Source organism: Dipteris shenzhenensis, chromosome 26 (genome assembly GCF_047967505.1).
Source record: "Dipteris shenzhenensis isolate YYH24624 ecotype China chromosome 26, Dip_SZ_1.0, whole genome shotgun sequence".
Lineage (NCBI taxonomy): Eukaryota > Viridiplantae > Streptophyta > Polypodiopsida > Gleicheniales > Dipteridaceae > Dipteris > Dipteris shenzhenensis.
In genome coordinates this window covers 6,891,318-6,910,329 of record NC_141621.1, presented here as the reverse complement: position 1 = coordinate 6,910,329, position 19,012 = coordinate 6,891,318, and the positions used below count along the sequence as shown (strand labels likewise).

Below are 19,012 nucleotides of genomic sequence, written 5' to 3'. Positions count from 1 at the left end.
GACCACTAAGAGAATCTGAAGTTCAAGAAACTGATAGCATTAAAGAAACTCCAATCTATGAGGGACCAGCAAAAACATGCACAATAAACCTCGCCCTAGAAGGGGAGGAAGAAAAACTAGTTTTCATTGGGAAACAACTTCGACAGGAAGATGAAACCAAACTCAAAGCACTCCTAATGGAATACCATGACTGCCTAGCATGGTCATACAAAGAGATGAAAGGAATTTCACCAGACGTGGATACCTATAAGGGAAGGTGCTCACCCTAAGGTATGTGGACCTTATCGCACAAATCCTAAGTATGGCACCATGGTTTATGACGAGCTGGAAAAACTCCTAGATGTCGAATTCATCTACGAGATAGAGCACACACTGATTGGGTTTCACCCATTGTCATTGTACCTGAGCGCAACAAGAAGCTTAGAATATGCATAAACTTAAAGAATGTGAATGCCGCCACAATTAGGGATCACTATCCCCTACTCTTAACAGAAACAGTGTTGGAAAAGGTGGCAAGTTCCAAAATATATAGCTTCTTGGATGGTTTCAGTGGCTATTACCAACTGTGAATTGCTCCTAAAGACCAATCAAAAATAGCATTTGCTACAAAATGGGGTATTTTTGCATATAGAGTCATGCCATTTGGCCTTTGTAATGCCTCAGCCACATTCCAATGAGTCACGTTCACAGCTTTCAAGTCATTTCTGAATAAGTTTTTATAGGTGTTCTTGGATGATTTGTGCATCCATTCAAACAAAAAAAACCACTTCAAATGTCTTGAGTAGTACTAATCAAATGCAGGGAGTATGGCATCTCCCTAAATCCAACAAAATGTCAGTTCATGGTCACCCACGGAGTTGTTTTGGGACACATCGTTTCTCAACATGGGATTGCAACTGACATGGATAAAATCAAAATCATCATGGAATTGCCTCCTCCACAAATTCCAAAGGTGTACAGGTCTTTATGGGACATGCCAGCTATTATAGAAGATTTATATTACGGTATGCATGATAGCTAGACCACTTTACAAATAATTAGTGGAATTCTTATGGACAGAAGAGTGCGACCAAGCCTTTGAGCTTTTAAAGTGGCACCTAATCACAACACCCATCCTTATATCTCCCAATTGGGATATTGATTTTCATGTTCATACTGATGGATCCAAGTATGCAATTGGGAGTGTGCTTTGTCAACCTGGTAAACATAAGAAAAACTACCCATTCGACTTTGCCAGTTGACAACTCAATGATGCAGAGATCAACTATACCACCACAGAAAGATAAGCCCTAGCAATGGTGTATAGTGTTAAGAAATTTCGGCACTATCTACTCGCAAATGATTTTTTCTTCTACATCGACCATCAAGCATTGCTTTATCTTGTGAACCATCCATGTACAATAGGAATAATAACCAGATGGCTCCTCTCGCTTCAAGAATTCAACTTCAAAATAGTGGTCCGCAAAGGTGCCCAACACTACATTGCCGATCACATGTCTTGTGTCAAGTCAAGAGAAGAAGCCACTAGAGTAGAATATGGCTTACCATATGCCACACTATTTCAAATAGATGATGTTCTAGAGTGCTGTGGAGATATCATTGGGTACTTAATGGTAGGAAGACCACCCCCTGAAATGAAAGCAGTAGATGCTAGAAAACTAATTCTAAAGGTGGCACCCTATCAACTCATTGTAGGACAACTATACAAGATGGGCAAGGATTAGGTGTAAGAAGATGTGTAATGCCTCATGAGATCATGCCAATCCTAAGTGAAGTCCATGAAGGCATTGCAGAAGGACACTTCCAAGGGGATTCCACAGCAAGAAAAGTCCTCCTTGCAGGCTATTAGTGGCCAACACTGTGGGCAAATGCCTATGAATATGTAAAAGGCCGAATAATGCATAATATTTTTGTTGGTGAGGATAATGCATAATATTTTTGTTGGTGGATTCGGCCTGTCCATTCCCTTGCGAATCCACCAACAAAAATATTATGCATTATCCTCACCAAGGTAGTAGAACCACAGCATTCTGATTGGGCAGAGAAAATGAATGCAGCCTTATGGCGGGCATACAGAACCACACTCAAGGTCAGTACAGGGAACACAGCTTTTCAATTGGTGTACGGCCTTGAAGCTATGGTCCCACTAGAATTTGTAATACCAAGCCTACGCATAGCAGTACAGAAATGCATGGGAGACCATGAATCCTTGAAAAAAAGACTCTATCAGTTGGAGAAGCATACAGAGACAAGACTAGTTGCCCACCATGACATGACAACAGAAAAACGCAAAAGAAAGACATGGTTTGACAGAAATCTTAAAGCTAAAGACATCAAGGAAGGTGACTTGGTCCTGTTATACAATGCCAAAGTACACAAGGGGAAACTGAAGTATCTAGGTCAAGGACCCTACCGAGTAAGAAAGATGAATCCCATCAGAGCTGTGCTACTATAAACATTGGATGGAGTCCAATTCAACACAACAATAAATGGGAGCCAACTGAAGCGCTACTACAACAACATGCAAGCCATCCCTGACAAAAACGAAGATTTGGGAAACCAAGTCTTCCTTAGTTAGGATTAGATTGTATCACGAGCACTCACTTGCATATGTACGTCTTTGCACATATAGGTAGCATCAATTAATTTTAACCTAGGGCTTAGAAGTGATGCATGAGTTCTAGCTGCCCTATGAAATCCTAGCAACAAAAAAATCATATAGTTAGTCCCTACCTAGCTACTAGGTCACGTGCACTCAGACGCTTTTGCCATGCTTCTTTTCCTTCCCCCGTCCAAAATGCGATGATCATTTCTTTCTTCTGTAGCTAGCTAGCTTGCATTCTATGCAGGGATTCCTATCGAGATGTACAAGGGGTGTGTCATTGCTAGAGCTACTCATTTTGTGCTAGAGCTACTCATTGGAGAGGCAGAGGCTTTGTATTCTATTGCAGGAAAAGTCGATTGGCTATACTGTTGTCATTTTTCCTTACTCCTCATCTACAAACAGATCTCCTCTCTCGTAAAGTACTCCATGAGAGAGACATATGGTAGGCAATACTCAAAATGGTTAATGGAGGAATGAAGGACTAACATGGGTGAAGGGTAAGGCAAGTGGGAAGCAACTCCTTTCCACTAACCAATGTTTTCTACACGATGCTAAACTTGAGATAGCCATTGCACTAGAAGACAAGGGGTAGACCTTGCAGGATCTGATATATGTCAGAGGAGGACATTGCACATTGGATTCATGAAATTAGAAGTGTTAGGGCTGATCAGATGATGTCTAACCTTCTAATGAGTAGGTACAAAGGATTGTAAATGTAGGTGGGTAGTACCCATTGTGAATGTCAGAGAGATGTGTACATGAAGTCCTATAGTCCTATGGGTTTGAGTTGTGTAACACCCTAACTAAAAGGCACTATGGCATATATGGAACACATACACAAATAAGAATACACAAAGACTCAAAATGTGAAAAGGAACACAGCTATGGAAATACTTGATGTGAATGATAGCATAGAATAGAATCCCAAGAGATGCTGGTAGCATGAATATACAACATGCAGTTTGCAACCACCATCCACATGTGATTGCGGGTATTTGCATCCCTAGGAATCCATGCTAACTCCATGATAACCCAACACATTATTAATGCCTTAAGACATGGCACTCACGGTGGACTGTGCGAACCCACAACTACAATTGTGTCCTGATAGAAGTCAGAACTAGTGTTGTGCAAGTGCATTACAATCGTTTTGGGCTAGGCCAAAGCAAAGAACAGGTGATGGGAACCCCCGAGACGCGATAAGCGTAGGGAAGGCCCAAGGCGCGAGAAGCGCGGTGACGGAGACGGGAAGCGCGAAAGATTCGAGTGGCGCAAAACAAGGGAAGAGCAGTGCCGTTGTACCAAAGAAAGATCAAAGAAACGCTCAAGGTGAGGAGGTCGGGATGAGGAGCACAGAAAGTGCAGGCTGAAGACCCAGTGACGTGGTAGGCCCGGAGAAAACTCGAAGGAACGCTCAAGGCATACAGGTGATGAAGGAAAACGTGAAAGGCACGACGACGGAGATGGGAGGCGCAAAAGATTCGAGTGGCGCAAAGCAAAGGAAGAGCAGTGCCATTGTAACAAAGAAGAATCAAACAAACGCTCAAGGTGAGGAGGTCGGGAGAAGGAGCACGGAAGGTGCAGGCCAAAGACCCAGTGACGTGGTAGGCCCGAAGGAAACTCAAAAAAAACGCACAAGGCGTGCAGGTGACCGATGAAAACGCGGAAGGTGCGGGAAGCAAACGGGAAAGTGCGCAAGGCACAAACAAAGAGGAAAGGGAGCGGAAGCGATGCAAAACGGCGAACAGGTCCAAGATGGAAACTTGGAAGACGAAGTGGGATGGCAAGTGGAAAGTTGGGATGAAGAAGAGGAACGGCATTGGGGCAAGGACAAGCGAGCGATCAGAAGCCCGTGGCAACGCAGAGGCGTGTGCAGGAAGGATGCCGAGATGGGAAGGGAAAACGACGATGCGCTGGAGCATCAGGTGGAGTCAAGAGACATAAAGGGAAAATGGAGGTGGACAGGTGCAGGTCCAGGTAGACGCAGAGGCGTGACCTAAAGGGAAGCCTTAAGGCAGAGGAGGATTGGGAGGAGGAAGAAAGATGCAGGTGGAGTTAGGAATGGTGGCAGGCCCAAGCAGAAAGGAGAACAGGATCTGAAACAGTGGCCAAAGAGACAAAAGGGATGGACAGCGGAAGCATGGAAGCGGAACCGTGTCGTGGGAGTGCAAGATGCGCCCCAAGGAAGACAACCGGTAAACAGGTGATGGACGTCCCAGAAAACGTGAAGCCCCGAGAGTACGGCGCGGGAGCCGTGAGGTGCGTGGGAAACGGCGTGGGAGCCGAGAGGTGCATGCAGGGTGTGAAGCCCCGAGTGAACGGTGCAGGAGCCATGAAATGTGTGGGAAATGGCGCGGAAGGCGCGAGTTGTGGAAGCAGTGACCCTAGAGGCACGTGAAAGCGAGTGGGGAACGGTGAGGGCCATTTGCATTCTCCATACCATTGTATAAACCGTGAACCGTTGGGTACCGAACCGGGACATTGGGATAGCCCGAAGGGGTCCAACGTGCCAACCCACGTAACGGCCGTTAACTGGGAAAGAAACGTGGGCTGAACAGGACGTTGCACGGAGGACGTTCCTGTGGGTCTTGGAGACTCGTGTGATTCTGCAAACCAAGGTGTATGAAGCCTAAGGGCTTGCCCAGTGGGGCGTGGTGCTAAGTGGGGAAAAACGGTGGACAGCCTGGGCAGGGGTCGTGCTGGGATAAGCTGCGCATAAAGGGGATTTGGTATCAGAAGAGACATTAAGGGAGGCTGGGACTCGGAAACAGGTCCGACGTAAGGTGCTCACAACCGGAGACTAAGTCTGGAACTACCGGGCCCTTACACTTGGTCCCAACACATTATTATTAATGCCTTAAGACATGGCACTCACGGTGGACTGTGCGAACCCACAACTACAATTGTGTCCTGATAGAAGTCAGAACTAGTGTTGTGCAAGTGCATTACAATCGTTTTGGGCTAGGCCAAAGCAAAGAACCTGTGCAAGTAGAATCTCCTAAAAATTCATCGAACACAACTATGTGATAACCAAGTAAAGAACTCACATGATCATTGCTGTCTGATCTTGACCCAAACTCGAAGCACTCTGACTGAATGCACTCTGTCTGCACACAGCAGGATCAGAGATCCTGTGTCATTCGGCTCGAAGAAGCTCCACCAATTCCCCTCAGTCCTGCTTTGCATCCACCTGCTCTTTGTTCTTGCCTCCACTAAAGTCTCTCCCGCATGCATGTCTCTACTACGTCCACCAGCCACTGCATCTAATTTTGTTGAGAAGGGTTTTCTATGATTAGCTCATACCACTGTTCTCGTAGTAGTCATCGTAGATTATCACCTCGAGTGGTAGGTTCAAATCTTGGCACTCTTGCAAGGACACCGGACGTTCAAATTCTTGTGGCCACATAGATGGAGAATCTGGTAGAGGGGGAAGGAGAGTATGGAAGTTAGCATAATTACCCTCTACATCAAGAAGGATGGGGGGGTTATTTTGGTCATCATTCTTCATGTAGATGACATGCTACTCACAGGGTCAAATGAGGAAATAATTGCAGATTTCAAAGCTGAGTTGAAAGTTGAATTTGACATGACAGATTTGGGCATGTTAAAGTTTTATTTAGGGATCCAGTTCATACAAGACACGTGTGGCATCATTATGTCTCAATCCAAGTATGTGCAAAAGCTCTTGGATAGGTTCAACATGCATGATTGTAAGCTTATAGCCACTCCCATGGAGCCAGGGCTGAAGCTTACTATGTATGATGCAGGTGAATCAGTGGATCTCGCACTTTCCAGCTAGGCTGTTGGATGCCTCATCTATTTGTGCAATACTAGGCCCGATATTCACTATGCAGTATCTCAAGTGAGCAAGTACATGCACAACCCAAAGACAACACATTGGTAGGCTGTAAAACGCATCTTCGCAAGGCACAAAGTCCTATGGCTTGATGTTTCCCAGGGGGGGTGACTTGCATATGCATGCTTGCAGTGATTCAGATTGGGCTGGAGACTATGATACCAGGCAATCCACTAGTGGTAATTGTTTCTTTTTGGGCAAAGCTTGCATTTCTTGGCTGAGCAAGAAGCAATCTATAGTGGCTGCTTCCTCATGTGAAGCTGAGTACAGAGGGCATCTTTCACAGTGACAGTTGAATGTGTTTGGCTGCGTCGTTTGTTTTGCTAATCTTTGTCTCTTATTGGAGGGTCCTTCTCCAATTCTCACTGATAGTCAAAGTGCTATAGCAGTGGCAAAGAATCTTGTGTTTCATGCTCACACGAAGCACATAGAGGTTCATTATCATTAAGTCAGAGAGAAGTTACATGCAGGGGAGATGAGTATGTCTATGTGTCAACACATGACAATGTTGCAGACATCTTCACCAGAGCACTTCCACGTGAGAAGTTTGAGGCATTTCGCAGTGCCCTAAACTTATCTCCTTTTGGTGATTGATCACTACCTTGTACACCATGTTGGCACTACAAGAGGGTGTTAGAATTATTATTATATTCTAGGCAGTGGCCAATGTATCGTAATAAGTAGGTTAGGGGCACTTTTCCCTCATTGAGGTTTTTCCCCCTAACCACGATCCAATCCCTAACTACGATTAGTGGATAGGATAGGGTTTTGTCACTTAGGCAAAACCTTTCACTTTAGTTTTGTACTACACTCATTCTATTCAGTTATTCAACTCTCATGTTTGCTCACTCTCTTGCTCATTGCTCCCCTTTGTCTCACAATTTCTCAAAAGACAGCCTTCACCACACTCAAAGAGAGGATGACCATAGAACCAATCTTAATATTTCCAGATTTGTATCAGTCATTTGAGGTGGATTGTGATGCTTGTGGGGAATGTGTTGGGGCTGCATTGCATCAGAATGGTCATGTAGTAGCCTATGAGAGTAGGAGACTCCAAGATGTAGAGAGATATCTGAAAATCTATGAGAAAGAGTTGCTGGCTGTAATTCATGCCATCCATACATGGAAGCATTATCTTTTGGGTGCAGATTTTACTGTTAAAACAGATCACCAAAGTCTAAGATACTTTTTGACTCAGACAAAGCTCTCCAAGATGATTGTCCATACTCAAGGAGTTCAGAACAAAGTGGCAGATGCCTTGTCCCGAAGACCCCAAGTCAATAATGTAGCTATTGCTTATCATCAGGACCTAGAAGACATGAGGGAGCAATATGCTAATGGTGCAAATTTTGGTGAGATTTTACAGCAAATACAAGAGGGGCAGTCCATCAATCACTATTCTTTGAAAGATGGGTATCTAATGAAAGATGATTGCCTATGCATTACCTTGCAGATGAGGAAAAAGATTTTAGAAGAATGCCATGCACCTCCCTATGCTGGGCATAGAGGAATTACAGCAGCAACTCAAACACTAGAGAGGTAGTTCTTTTGGCCACAGGTGCAGAAAGATATACATAAGTTTGTTATTGAATGCCTTACAGGTCACAAAGTGAAGTATGATAGACGGAAGGCACCTAGCCTACTTATGCCTCTTCTTGTGCCACAGGCACCATGGGAAACTATTGCAATGGACTTCATTTTTTATTTTCCAAGATCAAAGTCAGGGAATGATGGGATTTGGACTATCATTGATAGATATAACAAGCAAGCTCATTTCATTCCAGTTCGCAAAACCATAAAGGCAGATCATATGGCTAAGCTTTTCATGGCACACATCTTTAAGCACCATGGTATGCCCAAGTCCATTGTCAGTGATCGAGATCCCAAAATGACCAGTCTATTCTGGAGAGCTTTATTTGATAATATGGGGATGAATCTGAATTTTTTTTCTTCCTTCCATCCCCAGAAAAATGGTCAAAGTGAGGTAGAAAATTTACAGTATTGGATATGCTGAAATGCTACGTGTGTGACCAAGGTTTCGACTGAGAAAAGTACCTACCATTGGTACAGTTCGCTTACAATAATACAGTTCACAGCTCTACAGGGAAAGCCCCCTTTGAGGTCATCTATGGGAAGGTGATCCTACCACCTATCCTGAGGACCAAAGATGAAATATTTGCAGCTGATCAGTTTGTGAGAAACCTCCAGACAGCTTTCAACCAAGTCCGTACAGCAATTGATAGGTCTTAAGAAAAGCATAAAAGAGCTACAAATAAGCATAGGAGATAGTTAGATCTCAAGGAAGGGGATTGGGTACTTTTGAAGTTCAAAAAAGCTAGGCACCACAAGTTTAAAGGCAAACAGAAAGTGTATGCAAAGTTCTCTCCCATATATTATGGCCCTTTCAGGGTTACAAAAAAGATTAATCAGGTTGCATACAAGTTAGCATTGCCAGAGCATTGGAGGATTCACAATGCTTTCCATGTGAGTCTTCTAAAGAAATTCCATGGGCCAAAGCTTACAGAGCCAATAGCAGAGGATCCATCAGAAGTGGAGGAGCTGGAGAAGGTCCTTCAGCCAGAGCAAATTGTGTACCATACTGTACGCAGCAAGGAATTTTACTGGTATCTTGTAAAATTCAAGAATTATTCAACATTGGATGCCAAGTGGATGGATGAAGACACGTCCAATCATCCACAGCTTTTGGATGTTTAAAACAAGGAAGCTTTTCAATTGAGGTCAATTGAATAGAAGCCGAGGGGATGTCACCAAGCCGTAAATATCCTAAAGTCAAAATATTGAGTTGACCATTTATTTGATCATAATTAAAGAGTTTTCCATTTGTGTTAATTATGGTCAAAGAGTTCCTTAAATGGTCAAAGAATTGACTACGGTCAAAGATACTTGACTCTTGTCAAGTAAGCCTGATTTCAATCGAGGAGACTTGGTTTATTACCAAGAGGGTTAACTGCAGTTAATAAGAAAACCACAGAGTTGACTACAGTCAGAGAGTGTTGACTTTGGTCAACGAGACTTGGCATGCGCCAATAGGGTTAACTATAGTTAACCAAGTTGTGCCAACTTTGGTTGGAGAGACTTGGCCATAATTAGGATGCCTCGACCATTGGTTAAAGCCGCCTTAATTACAATCAAGAGTGTTGACTCCGATCAACTAGATTTTATTTTATTTTTTTTTGGTTATGTGCACGCACGTGTTCAATGGGGACGCCCATAGTGACTAGAATTAGTCTAGAGATTAATTGCATGCAAAAGCGCTAACCATTAATGGGTACCATGGTTGTGCGCTTTAGTTGTTAATTGCAGGTATCAAGTGGGACTGAAAACCCAAGCGCTATGGAGCCTGACAAGCATCTAGGAGGACGTTCGCATGACCAAGTGCTTCGAGGACTCCAGAAGTTGCCCTTTAGTGGCATGTATCTAGTTTTCAGTTAGGAAAGTTGACAAGTGGTATGCTGCCCAAAAAGAGCACCTGAGAGCTCATGTAATACTTCACGTTTTGGATTTTTGTAAGACAGCTTCCACACTGAACTCTCTGTGTATGAAAATCTTTTCAAGTAATAAAGTACCTTCGAGGGGGTCCAACCCGACGTTTTGTCCTAGGCCCTAGTGTGCTGTGAGAGAGAGGGGGAGAGAGAGAGAGAGAGAGAAAGAGAGTTGTTTGCTATTATGACATGGTATGCAAGGGAGTGAGAGAGAGATTGACGTAGTGGTACTTGCAAGCGGATTACATTGAGCATACAAAACAGCAAAGAGATGCTCTACCAAACTCAAAGTCTACTCCTCTACCTGCACCCTTGCCGGTGCAAGGCTGGTCAGTGCAAGTGATGAAGAGAAGTGTGGGGGGTGAGGGGGTTTATATAGGTGGGCAGCCATCCCCTAGAATTGGCCGACTTTTCAATCGATTCAAGTCTACTAGAACCATCGACCCCACAAGGGCTAAGATGGCCACCTTCTGGTCGATTTCTGGGCTAACCCTTTGGCCTATATAAGGCCCTATGTAGGGCCTTTTGGGCTGCTGCTGCTAGCTGATGCTCAAGTGCTGCAGATGCTCCGTGCAGGGTGCTGCCCTCTAACAACAAGGAACTCTCAGCTCCCCCATCCCCCTAAAGTCTCATGCCCCCTTGTCCCCTTAAATCGAGGGCTCACAGGTGGGGCAGTGAGATTTCTAACAAGCTTACCATATGAGCCATTGGAAATTCTGTATATCGAATGTTACAAGGTAGAGTTAGTTTTTATGCAAAGTTTAGGGGTAGGCCTATGACCAAATGCCATTAGGTTCTTGAGGCATTTAGGTTAATCATGGAATGGACATGTTCACTTGTAATTGACTACTACGACTAATATTAATGTAACTTCATGCTTGAAACAAAGTTCAAGCTCTTTCAAGTGGAGGAGAGTTTATGCCTAAGTCGATATTGGATGCCCCTTGTTGTACATTCTCTCAATCTTTATAAACTTATTGTGCATTTGTACTTGGTGTCCCATTCGGTTCCTATTGTTGAGAGTACACTTGTACGCACACATGAAGCACATATAGGAGGAGGCCGGGTACAAAGCTAAAGTTGTCCGTGTGCAAAGCCACTACTCACTAGCCTGTGCACAAGGGCCCGAGGTGAGGAACTTCAAGGGACCGCAGCTTCTGTATCTGAACTCTGATTGGGGTGTTTCAGAACTATTGTGATGGGCTCATTGAGCTCTATTGGCTAAACCTATCAATTGACCCTCATTGGCTAGGAATCAAAAGTTATGGATAAAAACCCGAAGTACCATACGGGCTGGAAGCTGGGCTCTAGGCAAGCATACATAAACTAATGCTTTCAATCACCTATTGATTTGACTAGACCTCCCTATACCTCTCATTTCAACTTGCGACTACCTCTCTAGTTAATACACTTTGGTTTCATCCTAATAGATCGTCTTGATAGTCCTGTATTCCTATCACTTGGTTGACCTTAAACCTCATTCTAATGGGTCACTCTCATATCCATTTCCTTTTGACGCACATTACAATGTCTTAATTTTCTAGTGCATCCTCATGCCCACAAAAGAAATTTCTTATGCTCATCACCCACTTTTCAACGCAATTGTTATATGATGTCTCTATCTTCTTGCTAGAAACCCTTGCATTGTTTCTCTAGCAATCTCTTTTCATCCATCAACTTGTCATGCCATATAGCCCACTCTTTTCCCCTTCAATCAAGTTTCCCCACCAAAACCCATCCCAAACTTCCTATCTAGGTTGTTCTCCCTATTTACATTTCCCCTATGCTACGAAGCTATCCTAGAATGGCCACCCAATACATCCTATCTATGTGTTGCATCTCCCGATTGAATGATGTGTCATCCTAAGCATAAGTGACTTCCCAATAACTATACAATTGATTGCTAGATTCAACGCACTTATTTAATAGAGAATATTACTCACATCCCAATAGAAGGTTATCAATCACTAGTGATGTTAGCCACGTGATATACCTAATGGGATGCATATGTATACATCTACTATGTCCTCATAGATCATTCCAGAGGGCTCTTAATCATTCTATTGAGACTTTAAATTGTCAACATGCACACCTTGATCCATCAAGCATGAAAATTCTTGGATGTCAAAGAGATGTTTGTGTTGACCATCTCCAACTCCTCAACAAAGCCTAGTCTAAAGCTTCTATTTACAAATAGTTTGAAGCCCCTGAAGAGTGGAAGCAAAGTTTTAACAAGAGCTCCATACAAGTTAAGAGCTTGGTGTACTTCAATAAGCCCTTCATTACACCACATGCATACAAAAGGAACCCAACAGTCCATTGATAATGGAGCTTAACAAGTCATACCCATCTTATTTGCATGACGATGGTGAGATAGAGTACCAGCTGGTGGGATAGATATCAGCAAACAGGATGCGCAGGTATAGGACGAGCATCAAGACAAACCACCAATAAATAGAGGTAGCAGACCCAATAATAAAAAATGGGTAACAAATGACACTAGCTGGAGTAGTACGCCAAATGTAGGACAGATTATATGAGGGGCATAAAGCCCAAGCAAGTAAAAAAGAGTCACTCCAAAGTTCAAACTTACAACTTTGCCAATTCGAAATGATCTCAATGCATCAATGAGAGAAATTATTTCATTAAGACAGTGAGAATGGTATCAATGTAGCTTCCATAATTAGCAGCCAAAAATAAAAAACATCTACAAAGCTTTAGCACCATAGAACATTGAAAAGAACTCAGCAAGCTAACAATTTCAGTGAAAATTTACAGAAAAGACCAGGAAGTTTTCATGTCCACAAAAGCAAAGAGTACTATGCTGTGAAACAGGTAACTACTAGATGTCCTAGACTTTTGTATCCACACAGACATCGAACCAATTGCCTGTTTAAACATGCTCAACAGGCACGGTTACATAAAACCTTCAGTAAAAATGACAAGATAATCCCCACCATGTGTACCTGGAGAAGGCACGGGTTGGCAGTGAGATAGCGGATAAGAAGAACCCCAGCAAGAACAGTAAGGTCCATAGGCATGACTGCCCACATGTTCATGATAAGAGAGATCAAATTCTCTTCTTCAAGCACGCACTGATTCAACGACCTCATGAACAGTTTATTTGAAGTTGGAACTTACTAAAAGGATTGTTTTTAAAAAGGTTCTTCTGAGACAAGCTTGTTTGTACAAAATGAAGTTGACTGCGTAATACAAAATAGATACATTTACATTAATTGATCCATAACAACATGCTGGTAGTTACAGACTCCTAGATAAACTAACAAACTGTCTTCAAAAAACAACATTTCTTGTAAGCTTCAGTCACAGGAAGCCAATATTTCACAGAATGTACGTTACTGTTTGGATGATCCTGACGACGATCTGCCTTTCCGAATCATCTCCCTGATCTCCTCTGGAGGTGGCAACGGAGGGCCTTCAGGAGGGTACACAACATATGAACGCTGTCAAAGTTAAGAGAAAATGTGAGAAGAGAATAAGGCAGGGAGTAGGATTGACATTGAAAACAGACGTTCGTAATTGACAAGAAAACTACACATTGTGGCCTCCTTGATTTGATGCATAGACTGAGCTCCAAACATTTAAATTAAGTAATGGTGGAATAAGAACAGTGGATCACATTTCGAATAATCTTCTCCAGATTATCAGGATTGTTGGCAAAAAATGTCATCATGGAAATTGGGATGCCCACATAACATGCAAATTTGAAGACCTCCAAAACTCCCTTCTTGGTTCCAACTGCAGACATGGTGCAGCTATCTCACCTGCAAGGCATTCTAGACTGTCAGCAAGCACAAAAGCCTATCTCTCTCTCTCTCTCTCTCTCTCTCTCTCTCTCTCTCGTACAGCCGCTCCCATACCATACAGCCTCTCTGTACCGTACAGCTCTCCATACCATACAACCGCTCCCGTACAGTCTGTCCGTACCTTCATCGTACCTCTCCCCGTACCACAGCCCGGAGCCCTACGCCCATACCTCCCCTATCAACAGCTCTCCGTACCTCTTGTCCATACCTAGTCCTAGTCCTCCTGTCCGTACAGCCATAAGCAGCAGCCTGTACAGTCCGTTAGTAGTAGCAGCCCGTACCTCTCCCTCTGTATCCGTTAGAAGCAACCAAATCAACCCTAACCCCGAGTTGGGCTAAACCCCCAACCCAACCCGGGCGTTAGGTTAAGCTAGGGGGTTCAACAGACAGCCAATTATGGATTGGCCTACCCTCTCCTCCAAGTCCCCCTCAACTCCTTCAACATCCATCAGGACTCGGTACTCTACAGTTGCAGCCATGACACCCTCTCCATATGCACGGAATTACCAACAAGAAGGCTCAAAATCAGATTTTTTTATCTACAGCAAGCAGTGAGAGAGCTACAATTGGAATTGGCAGAAGTAAAGGCCCAACTTCACATTCTGGAAGGGCCTAGTAAGCAGGCAATAATTGATGAGGCTGTAAAATCTTGTAAGGATCCCCCCCCTACCCCGCACGTAGTCTCTACAATCAAAGATCTTGTTCACACTGAAGTAGAAACTGCTAAGGAAGTGATTGTGGAGGTGGACACCAAAGCAAGTAGGTCTGATATTCAAGCAGAGATTAAAGAACACGAAGCTAGATGTGATAATGCGCTGAAGATTAGAATAGGGGGACTCCCAGAAGATTGGTACAAAGAGTAGGACACATATAGTGAAATATTGACAAAGATCAAAGCAAGCTTGCCCAACATTCATTGGGTGGATGATGATGAGCAGGATGATGATGACTCTAGGCCAGCTTCTATTTTGCACTATAAAGGTCATGCAATCCTTACACTTAAGTCAAAAGATATGTGGATCAAGCTTCTTCGACCATCCAACAAGTTGAAGGGCACCAAAGTATGGATAGCAGAGGAGCTTACACAAGCTCAACTCAAGATTAAGGCAACTAAATTAGCTAAAGTCAGGGCTGCCAGAAAGGATGGAAAATGGGCAGTTTACCGTGAACGCGTAGCACTAATCAGAGAGTTTAAAACCAAAGACTCTCAATCTTAAACTGATGTATGGCTGTTTGCTCTTCCAAACCGAACCCATTTCACCCCCCCTTCCGGCTCTCTTGCTACCCCTCCCTCTCCCTGGCTTCTCGCCAAATTGAAATCACAAGTTACCAAGCTTCGCCCTTTTAGAATGATTCAAAGAGTACTAACAGATCAAAGGTTACAAATCAAACAGATCAAAGGTTACAATGCTTCATTCCTTTGAAACATTTCAAAGAATACTTTTACACGTATTCATGACTGTAAATTGACTTTTTTAATTATTCATAAACTCGAAACTGTCCTACTATGCATCAAGAATGGTATGTAAAAGGCCCGAGAAATGCCAACCCCCCCCCCCCTTCCAAAAAAAGGAAAGGAGATTTGTTTCCATTTTAAGAAACATGCTTCTTCTTGTTACATAAAGCTATAAAGAAAGACATCCAGTTGAGACTTTTAGTTGCATCCAGTTGTTATTCTGGAAACACAAGGGGAGGTCTGGTTTGCAAGGGCTAAGTGCAGGAGAATAGCATTCATTATGGTCCTCATAATGTATATGTATGCCTAGTCTTGAATTTGAAAACTGTGCAATCAGGCCGATAGCATTAATGCATGTAAAATGCCGCCACTTGCATCGACAGGAAGCTAGAGGGGAAAACAAGAATTCATGAGTGACCAGGTCTTGGGAAACGTGCATAAACGAACACTCAAGAGGTGCCACGGCAAAAGCAGCTTACTTATGCCTCAAGTTCTTGATAATGCAAAAAGCTCCTAAACAAAGCCAGTGCCCGTGTAGGAGGCACGGGCAGGACCTTGCTGATATCAACGAAGTAATCTAACGAATTAAGGTCTGATGCTGTCTATGTTGTCGTCAAATTTCAGAAAAGAAGTCATTCGCAGTACGCAACACTACCTGGAGATCCTGGTCTTGAGTCCTTTCGGAATGCGCTAGAAATCACTTGCAATACCTGGTAGCCTGGTCTCGAAGATGTATTCAGAAAATGAGCAAGTATAATATTGTTTATTAAACCATGTTTATTAAATTAAAAGAACAAGGTGAATGATAATAATCATTCAAAGGCCTAGAGAGAGAGAGAAGGGGGGAGCGGGGGGGGGGGGGGGGGGGGCAAAAGAGAGAGAGAGAGACTTACGAAGAAAATAGGAACTCACAGCGCTGATTTCTGAAAGAGAAGCCGCCAATTTTCTCTCTAAGAAAAGAGGAATCGTAACTAAGGCTACACCTCATTGGGGTTGTTTTGAGCCATTTCTACCAAAAAAACTCCAAAAACGCAGCAAACTAGACAAGTAGAATCCCATCCTACGATGTAAAATGCACAACCAGAGTCTGCCAAAAAATTATGCCCACAGTGACAATTACTATCACAGCCTATCAAAGGCTTGAAATGCACCACAATGCTCTGCAAATGCCCAAAAATCTGCAAAGAATATCAGCAAAAAGTGGCAAAAGTCTGCAATTTGACTCACACCTAAGTCCAAAACTGCTTGCAAATCTCCCAAATGCTCTTTCAACTGCAAAATTACATCCACAATGCAAAAGCCCCAATTTCTTCGGGAAATTGCATCCAAAAGAGGGAAAATTAATTGAAAGCCCCAAAAATGCCTAAAATTGTAGGGCAAAACCAAAAGCCCCAAATTTTCGGGTGAAATTGAGCAGAAATTGGGGCAACTACATCAGAAGCCCCAAATGTCAAGTCTCCCGCAATAGCCCCAAAATTTCACCTGCTACACAAATATACATGCTTGAATCCACAGCCAAACAATGGCTCCAAGCAAAAATGTGCCTTCAAGAGAACAAGAGCCAGTAAATGTACGGGCTGCTACAACTGACCAGAACCATACGGTGTACGGTCACCGTACACAAAAAATGCCACAAATCTACAACTATATGGAAACAGTCGTACGGCTGTACAATGCAGATGACGGAGGCTGTATGGCAGTTCACACGTGCAGTACGGCGCTGAAGCAGCAAATGTACGGATGGCAGTACGGCAATTTACACGTGCAATACGACGCTCTCACAACATGCAGTACGGATGACCTGTATGGCTCTTTGCGTGACAATATGAATGGCACCGCTGTACAGAATGCTTGCAGGAGCTGTAGGTACGGAATGGCTACGGAACTGTGCAAAACCATACGAGATGTGCAACGGACTGTACGGAATGGATGCTTGAGGTCGCGGGCTGGAGCAGGATGGAGCTGAGCGGGATGGAGGCAGGAGGTCGGGCAGGAAGAACCTGCTCTGATACAAAATGTGAGACAAAGGGGAGTAATGAGCAAGAGAGTGAGCAAACATGAGAGCTGAATAACTGGATAGAATGGGTGTAGTACAAAACTGAAGTGAGGGGTTTTTGACCGTAGTTAGGGATTGGGCTGTGGTTAGGGGAAAAAACCTCATAGAGGGAAAAGTGCCCCTAACCTACTTATTACAATACATTGGCCACTACCTAGAATATAATAATAATTCTAACAGGAATTCCCCATCCGAAAGCTGCATTTTTCTTAGTAAGATCGTGGAGTGGAGTCAGCTATATCCGCAAAATGCCTGATAAATACTCTGTAGTAAGAACACAGGCCTTGGAAACTTCAGACTTCATGCACAATTTTTAGCTCTGGCCATTCAATTAAAACCAGCAGTTTTTTGACAAGCAGCTACACGAGCACGGTGCCGCACTCTTTAGGGGTTTCCCTTTACGATCAGCGGAGCACTTCAATCAAATAGTAGCAGTAACAGGCTGGAAATGAATGAAATACATTGGACTGAGATTTTTGAGGGCCAACTACGACCGCCAATGATTCTAATCCTCACGTTAACATTCCTTGTCACCACGAAATGGCCGGATTATACTACTTATGATTTAGCCGATAGATGTGTCTTACGAGTAGTCTCCACATGGCGAGACGGAACAGTACACAAGCTGAGAGCGAGTAGAAAGCAGTTTGTACTGCACAATATTTGTAGACTTTGTTGAGGGACATGACGTCTGGTTGCGTTCATTCGAATTTCAAACTGCAGCTTAGCGAAGGTTGGGCGTCTAAAGTGATACTCTTATGTAAAATCAAGGCAGCAGAAGGCGGAACGACTCCCATTGTGGTATTGAACGGGCCCATAAAAATAACTTCTAGGAGCCGTTGTCTGAAATTGCAGCAGATTGAACAAACCACTTTAGGATTAGGAAGCTGAATTCTGTAGGCAAAAACGCTGCCGACCTGCATTCCAACATAAACAACCAATACTTTGGGCCAACAAGATTGAATGCACTCATCCAAGAGACATGCAAACTTACTTTGAAAGCAATAGATGCACGCCTGACGTTCCTTATCCTTGCAGCGCTTGTCGATGAGACTGCTTTCCAGGTTCGTCTTCAAAATCAGAGAAATGGGGACGGTGTTAGAAAGGACCACAAGACCTTCAGTGCTTTGATGTTGGGTTGAATGGTAGGCCCAACAGAGAGCTGCAACGCTAGTCTACCGACAAGGAATGGGCAAGCATGGTAGAGCTAATGGATATAAGGCTATTTGCCAAAAAGCTTAAGGCTCCATAACTGGATCTAAAGCGAACCACTTGCTTCCCAAGGTTTTAAGTAACAAAACCCATTCTTGTTCTTTCATTAGGAAAAAATAGAGCTCATTTTGGGACCCTCTAAGAAATTCATAAGAGTGAGAAACACAACTTTATATTGTAAAGCATTCAATCGGAGATATAAACAAACAAACTTTTTGAAGTTCCCGCTCGAACTTTTTTTTGTGTATAATAAATGCTATGTCCGAGGACCCAAATGGATTTCTACTATTTTGGTGCAAAATTTGGTGGTTTTGGCATTACCATTGTGTCCAGAGCAAGTGAAAACTCCCAAAATGACTTTTGAATCACTAAATATGGCCTCCTATAGGAGTCAGAACGACCAAAAATAGGTGTTTTACAAGAATGTGCTTAAGAAAGCCATTTGGACACATGGCCCAAGGCCAGGTGCTCAAATCGCTTTCTTAAGCGCATTCTTG

At 43.4% G+C, this 19,012-nt stretch overlaps 1 protein-coding gene across 3 annotated transcripts; it reads right to left on the bottom strand.

Annotated features, from left to right (window-relative positions):
* Positions 1-12,724: 12,724 nt before the first annotated feature.
* LOC147884595 (uncharacterized) lies at positions 12,725-18,602 on the bottom strand. 3 transcript variants are annotated; one of them, XM_087397930.1, is made up of 4 exons: positions 18,298-18,602; positions 17,891-18,146; positions 13,605-13,749; positions 12,725-13,428 (listed from the first exon to the last, which is right to left on the bottom strand). In XM_087397930.1, the coding sequence occupies exons 3-4, from the start codon at positions 13,731-13,733 to the stop codon at positions 13,321-13,323; spliced, it is 237 nt and encodes a 78-aa protein (XP_087254056.1). In that variant the 5' UTR covers positions 13,734-13,749; positions 17,891-18,146; positions 18,298-18,602; the 3' UTR covers positions 12,725-13,320. The 3 variants fall into 3 exon arrangements, with proteins under 3 accessions (XP_087254056.1, XP_087254055.1, XP_087254054.1); XM_087397929.1 differs by lacking the exons at positions 17,891-18,146; positions 18,298-18,602 and adding an exon at positions 15,903-15,977; XM_087397928.1 differs by lacking the exon at positions 17,891-18,146 and having other exon boundaries at positions 12,729-13,428; positions 18,298-18,592.
* Positions 18,603-19,012: the final 410 nt, after the last annotated feature.

What these genes read in the sequence shown, in the direction of transcription:
- LOC147884595 (XM_087397930.1), bottom strand. Translation starts at nt 13,733, where the DNA reads ATGTCTGCAGTTGGAACCAAGAAGGGAGTTTTGGAGGTCTTCAAATTT. An exon ending in TGGAGAAGATTATTCGAAAT is followed by an intron (nt 13,429 to 13,604) that starts GTGATCCACTGT and finishes TAACTTTGACAG; the next exon opens with CGTTCATATGTTGTGTACCC.